Below are 7,002 nucleotides of genomic sequence, written 5' to 3' on the forward strand. Positions count from 1 at the left end.
AAGCCAGAACACTACTACTCAGATACTAGTGGATCCAATCAGGGCCTGTGTCTAACAATGTGAAGCCACTCCAATGCGGGGGTGGGGGGGGGGGGCAAGCAAATAAACTAAAGCACATCCAGACTAGGGAGATGTTAAAAATACCGTGGGGCGTCTTCATATACTGCATCCTGGGAAGCAGTCAGTAAGGACCACGACACTACAAGCAAGATGCACACAGAACCTTTTTTTTTTTTTTTAAACGTTTGCTTATTTTTGAGAGAGAGGGAGGGAGAGGGAATGAGCGGGGGAGGGGCAGAGAGAGGGAGGGGACAGAGGATCCAAAGCAGGCTCTGTGCTGACAGCAGCGAGCCCGATGTGGGGCTTGAACTCATGAACCGTTAGATCACGACCTAAGCCGAAGTCAGACACTCAACCAACTGAGCCACCCGGGCGCCCCCAACAGAACCTTTTTTTCAAGTAATCTCTACACCCAAGTGGGGCTCAAACTCACAACTCTGAGATCAAGAGTCACCGCTCCACCACTGGGCGTGGCCAGGCGCCCAGGATGCAGAAGGAAATCTCAACACTCGGAAATGCCCATCGTTTCTCAGCACAGAAAAAACACTCAACACACATACTCCAAACTGATTCACAGGCAAGGAGCATTCCCCCGTTTCTTTAATAAACATCGAGTATGTTTTTAAAAGTATGGGTGTGATTTTACAACCTAAAAAGATTGAAAAGCAGCTTTCCCCCAAATATGAAGAGTACCCAGAAGAGTAACTTAGGGGCGCCTGGGTGGCTCACTTGGTTAAGCACCCAACTTTGGCTCAGGTCATGACCTCACTGTAGGTTTGAGCCCCATGTCGGGCTTTGAACCGACAGCGCAGAGCCTCCCTAGGCTTCTTTCTCTCCCTCTCTCCCTGCCCACTCCTGCTCTCTCTCTCTCACAATCAACATTAAAAAAAGTTTAAACACAAACTTAAGAAGTCATTTGGGGTCCCCCCCCCCGTCATATCCAAAGTTTAGAAGCAAGGATATCCATAAGTGCATTTTGCCCTCCCTGCCAACATTATTTGTGCTGTATCTCAAGGATTAAAAATAAACTAAGCACCCAGACACATATGAATTCGACCATTGTTTTCAAACTTCTTGGACTCATTTTGAGCAACGTGTTTCCGTAGTAACCCAATACACGTGCATGCACACACTTGGCTGAAATAAGCTTCAATAAACGGCAGTTACTCTATGTGCACGCGGGACTGGGATTTTCTAGCTTCTTTTTCAACATAACTCGTTAAACTGAATTCACAACCCACTAAGGGGTCAGAGGCTGAGGTCTGGAAATAGCCAAGCAGACAGCTTCGTGGGTGACCCGGTGTAAACCCGCATTACGTCACCCACGGCATTCTCAGAAGCACTTGAAGGGGGTGGCTGTCACCCGACTCAAAAATGTTTTTTTCATGCTTATTTACTTTGAGAGAGACACAGAGTGCAAGCGGGAGAGGGGCAGAGAGAGGGGGAGACACAGGATCCGAAGCGGGCTCCAGGCTCCCACAGCTGTCAGCACAGGGCTGGACCCGATGCGGGGCTCGAACCCATGGACCTCGAGATCACGACCTTAGCCGAAGTCGGACGCTTAACGGAGGGAGCCACCCAGACGCTGTCACCCCCACTTTGTATCAGAGGCACTTCCCTCGTCACCCAGTCAATAAGCCCGAGAACTTGGACGCAAGCCTCCCGATGTCCAACAGCACGACTGAATCACCACAGATCACGCTGCATTTCCACGTGGCCTTTCAAGGCCCCGTCGAGCCTCATTTGTAGGATGCCGCACCGAAGATTTCGGCTAAAACCTATTATCAAGCCAACTCTGGAGTGCGCTAAACTGCCGCGGAGAAAGCGCCTAGTGTCGAGTCCTCACCGGGGTGCGGTGGGGAAGCAGGGGAGGACCCAGCGCAGCCAGAGGGTGCAGAAGCAGCCGAGCGGCGAGGCGACTGGAGAACACCCCAGCAACCAGCCTCCAGGTCACCCCGATCTGTTGACGAGGAAACCGGGGGGGCCAAGACACCACGTCCTCTGGGAATCGCCCACAGGTGGAGGGCAGGACCCACACAGACACGGGCCTTCGGAGACTCTTCCCCCTCCAGCATCCCCGTGGAAAGGGCTCCAAGCCCGCGGAAAGGTGCCAGCGATTCTCAATGAATCAACCACGGCTCAGGGAACTGCCCGGGGACAGCGTGCTTCCCCCAAACACCGGGCGCCCGAACTGGAGCGGCCTCGGTGCCTCCTCGCAATCCCAGAACAGGCGACCCAGCAACATCCGCTAACCCAGGGAAATCAGGAGGAGAACCAGCGCACAAAAGAAACGTGCAGGGTGAACAGGTTGCAGATTCACTCGGCCCCTCCCAGCTGGGAGAGACAAAACCCAGGCCAACCAGCCCCTCTCCCGTGACCGAACCTGAAGGCCAGGACCCAGTGAGACGCGCACCGGAACCACCCCTGCGAGCGGGAGCGGCTAACGGTGCAAAACCGGGGACAGCCAAGGAAGGATAGGAGGCTGCAAATGACTGCCCAGCGAGGTCACGCCCGTTCTGAAAAAGTGCACCGGCGGCAGGAACTCGCCCCGGCACACGGCCCGGGGGCTGCGGGTGCCTCGGGCAAATTCCCTCCCTTCCCTGCACTTCCCAGCCTGGCGTGCCCGACTTCCCCGGCGCCATTGTGAGGAGGGCGGATGGCGTCGGGCAGTGGGACCCGTGGGACCCGCACCGCACGCAACAACCGCCCGCCACCGGGCAGCCTCCCCCTCCACCTGGGAAAGCGGGGTGCGCCTTCGAGACCCCCTGTGCAAGTGTGGGCTGACACCTCCTCAAGGAAGCCGGCGGCCTGGTGGCCACTGACCGTCCCCGTTCCTCTCAAATCTAGGTCACTGGCTGGGGGGAGGGGCGCAGGGAAGGAAACGGGGCCCACGGTTACGATTTTACTTGTGGACAGCCTTTTCCTCGCCCCGACTTTCGGCTTTCTGGTTGAAGCCGGCTTCCCCATTCCAGGACCCCCCCAGCGGCTTCCTTATTTTGAGTCAGGGCTCCCGCGGTCTCCCCTCCCTCCCTGAGAGGGGCGGCTCCACCTTCCCGGGGACGCGGGCCCAGGAGGCAAGGCCCGATTCCCGGACCGGGCCCCAGAGGGCCACCCGGACGCGTACCAATCCCATTTTGGGTTCCTCCGGGAGCGGCCCGCGGAGAGGAGGGCCCCCCAACCAGGAGTCTAGAGGCCTGGAGCGGAGTTAGAGCCCTCCAAAGTCTCTTCCCGGGCCACCTGCGGCGACGGGGAGGCGGGCTTCCATCGCCCAGAGGGTAAACTGAGACTACGGGGGGGGAGGGGAGGGCACCCAGCGGCAGGGCCCCCAGGTGATCCGACACACACGGGAGGTACGGGAGGTCCTGAGAGTCGCGGCTCGCGTCTGTCAGGGGTAAACTGAGGCTCAGGGAGAAAGAGGCGAGCGGCGGCCCGGGTCGCAAGCAGGCGGGGCTCGAGGCCTCGGGGGCGAGCAGGAGGCCGGAGTCGGGGTCCCGGGTGGTACTGGCGTCGGGGTCGGGCAGAGCCAGGCCGGCCCCGTGCGGCGCGCCGGCTCACCTCGTCCTCTTTGTGGTTGCGGATGCCGCGCACCAGATCCTGCAGGTTCTTGTCGAACATGCGGTCGATGCTGCCCTTGACCATCTTGAGGGCCATCGCGGCGGACGCCGCCGGGCTCGAGCCCCGGGAGGCCCGCGGCAGGGCACCGTGCGGGGGCCCGGGGGCCGCGCCTGCCGCCCGCGGAGCGCTGCGCTGCCGGCTGCCGCGGTGGCGCGGGCTCCCAGGCCAGGTCGGCGGCTGTCCGCGGGGCGGCGGCGGCGGCGGCGGCGGCGGCGGCGGCGGCGACCCGCTCCGCAGGCCGCGCTCGCACTCCCGCTCCCCTCCGGCTCCGCGCCGCGCCGCTGGCAAATGGCGGACAAGATGGCGGCGGGTCAGCTGACTACAGGAGCCCAGGCCCGGCGACCCGCCCCCGGAAGCCCCACCTCCCCCTAGGGCCCCGCCCCTACATCTCCAGGCCACCACGTTTCCCTGGCGACGCCTGCCGCCCAATGGAAACGCAGACAACGCCCTCACCGTCCGCTTAGCTTCGCACGCTCCGGCTCAGGGCTCTTCTCTGTCATTGGCCAGCGGCCCCCATAACTCCACCCACTTCCTTGTTTCGGGTTCTAACCACGCCCCCCAGGAGCGCCCTCCCTGCCCCGCCCCTGAACCAAATGACAGCAGGGGGTGGGGCCTGCTGTGGGCGGGGCTCCCACGTGGAGCTTCTCAGGCAAGTTCCTGGGAAGGAATCCAGCTCCGCCTTTCCTGAATCGAAAAGCTGACACTGCTCGAGAAGCCCCAAGCCCGACGCAGCGGGGAGCGGATGCGGTGCCTCCAGCGCGTCTCTGAAAACCCCGTGACACGGGCAGGACGGGAATAACATGTCCACGTGGAGGAACGGAGGCCGGGAGCTGGAGGTCCAGCGAGGCCGGTTGGCTCCGCACACATTCGTGGGGGCCTACTGGGTGCCAGGCGACGAGACACGCGGCGCCCGCCCTCCGCGTGCACCCCTACCAGAGCAAAAAGGCAAGCCACCAGCTGGGATGAGATAGTTGCAATGTTCATACATCCGACTAAGGACTTTAATCCACAAAGGCAGAGCAAAACAAAAATTCCTACAAATCACGAAGAGAAAACCAACCCAGTTAAAATATGGCATGCATTTCACAAAAGGCAACACCCCAGTGGCCAAAAGATAAAAAAGCAAAAGGTGCTCTATCTCTTTGGTCATCGGAGAAACGCCAATTTAAAGGACAATGAGACGCCTCTGTACCGGTATGAGAATGGTTACAATCAGAAAGAATGACACTGTCGAGAGTTGTAATGATGTGGAGCAACTGAAATTTTGCTCTTCCTGTCCAGGTAGGAATGTAATGCTACACAGCTTAATTGGAAATCTGCCTGGCTGTCTGTGTTTGTTTTTGTTTTTAAGTAAACTCTACTCCCACCGCGGAGCATGAACTCAGGAGCAGGAGATCAAAATTCGCCTGCTCCACAGACTGAGCCAGCCAGGCACTCCTGGCTGTGTGTTTTAAAGATAACACGCGTAGACCCTATGCCCCAGAAGTGTCACTACTGTTCCCGACAAGAATGCAGAAATACATCCACCAAAGGCTCAGAGGAGCTGTATTTCTATTAGTCCAAAATCCAAAACAGCCCAAATGTCCATCAACAGAAAATGGATGCACAACTTTGCGGCCACCACACCATGGAGTACTACGCAGCAGTGAAAAAGGACAGATCACTAATACACAGAACAAAACGGATAAATTGCACAGACACAATGTGGAAGGAAACCAGCCCAACACAAAGGAGTGTGCATGATATGATCCTATCAATGTCAAGTTCAATTACGGGCAAAACCAGCCTATGGTAAGAAGCATTACATAACTCCTTAGAGGTTACCCAACTGTACAGAGAAGAACTGGAGACTGGATGTGTAAGTTCTGGCATATACATGCAACAGATTCCTGACCAACTGTTAAAAGAATACAGTAGGTAAATGCTATGGGACTTGCCCTCCCACGCTAAACAGCAGGAGAACTGGCTAAAATACTGTAGGCACCATCCAGACTGTGATTAGGCGGGAAAACCCAAACAGAGCACAACAGTTTCATGAAGTGAGGGGATAAAGACGGGAGATGAGGGAGGTCCAGGTGGCTAGAATTTTCAGAGCAATGTAGCAGAGAGCAGAGAGCTATCTCGAGAAAGAACTTATAAATTTTCATAAGCGTCCCCATGAGTCTTTGGCTGAATGTCACTGCGTGTGCGTATGGTGAAGATCCACCAGGCCAGGCCAAAAACCAGCGGCTGAGAAACGGGGGAGAATAAAACATAAACCTCTAACCCAAAAAGCACAGTATGAAAAACGCTCCCTGCATGGACTTAGTGATAGAGTAGACATTGGGAATTGTAGGTCACTAGTGACATTGAAAATTTTAGGGGCACCTGGGTGGCTCAGTCGGTTGGGCGTCCGACTTCGGCTCAGGTCATGATCTCACGGACTGTGAGTTCGAGCCCCGCGTCGGGCTCTGTGCTGACAGCTCAGAGCCTGGAGCCCATTTCAGATTCTGTGTCTCCCTCTCTCTCTGCCCCTCCCCTGTTCATGCTCTGTCTCTCTGTCTCAAAAATAAATAAACGTTAAAAAAAAATTTTTTTAAGAAAATTTTATAATAAAACTATCCACAGTGAAACACACAGAAGACAAAGAATGCTTACAGGATGAACAGAGCCTCAGTGACCCGCAGGATAATATCAGGATCTAACATACATATAATTGGAGCCCCATAAGGAAAGAGGAAAAGGAATGACCAAAAAAAAAGAAAAAAGAAAAAGAAACTAAACAAACAAGGGGCTCCTGGGTGGCTCAGTCGGTTAAGTATCCAACCCCTGATTTCAGCTCAGGTCATGGGTTCATGGTTGTGGGATTGAGCCCCAAGTGGGGCTCCGTGCTGAACGTGGATCCTGCTTGGGATTCTTTCTCTCCGTATCCTTCCCCTTCCTGAGCACTGGCTCACACGCTCAGTCTCTCTGTAAACAAACAAACAAACCCAAATGGCCAAAAATTTCCAAATCTGATGAAAACCATAAACCCACAGGTCTACGAACCTCAATGAATGCCAAGAATAATAAAAAATAGAGAAAAGCAGGGGCACCTGGGTGGTTCAGTTGGTTAAGCACCCGACTTCGGCTCAGGTCATAATCTCATGGTTGGTGACTTCAAGTCCTGAATCAAGCTCTGTGCTGACAGATTGGAGCCTGGAGCCTGCTTTGGATTCTCTCTCTCTCCGTCCCTCCCCCTCATGTTCTCTGTCTCTCTCTCAAAAATAAATAAATGAGGGGCACCTGGGTGGCGCAGTCGGTTAAGCGTCCGACTTCAGCCAGGTCACGATCTCGCGGTCCGGGAGT

At 55.9% G+C, this 7,002-nt stretch overlaps 1 protein-coding gene across 4 annotated transcripts in view; it reads right to left on the reverse strand.

Annotated features, from left to right (window-relative positions):
- Positions 1-3,846, reverse strand: part of AP3D1 (adaptor related protein complex 3 subunit delta 1) — a 37,084-nt gene extending 33,238 nt beyond the window's left edge. For 2 of the 4 annotated variants that reach the window (XM_047849011.1, XM_047849009.1), the window contains exon 1: positions 3,616-3,836. In XM_047849011.1, the coding sequence (XP_047704967.1) occupies positions 3,616-3,711 (96 nt within the window). In that variant the 5' untranslated portion in view covers positions 3,712-3,836. Of the gene's footprint in view, positions 1-3,615 lie in introns of all 4 variants that reach the window. The other 2 variants (XM_047849013.1, XM_047849012.1) reach the window with 2 other exon arrangements.
- Between the last annotated feature and the right edge of the window lie 3,156 nt (positions 3,847-7,002).

Source organism: Prionailurus viverrinus, chromosome A2 (genome assembly GCF_022837055.1).
Source record: "Prionailurus viverrinus isolate Anna chromosome A2, UM_Priviv_1.0, whole genome shotgun sequence".
In the NCBI taxonomy this organism is placed as follows: Eukaryota; Metazoa; Chordata; class Mammalia; order Carnivora; family Felidae; genus Prionailurus; species Prionailurus viverrinus.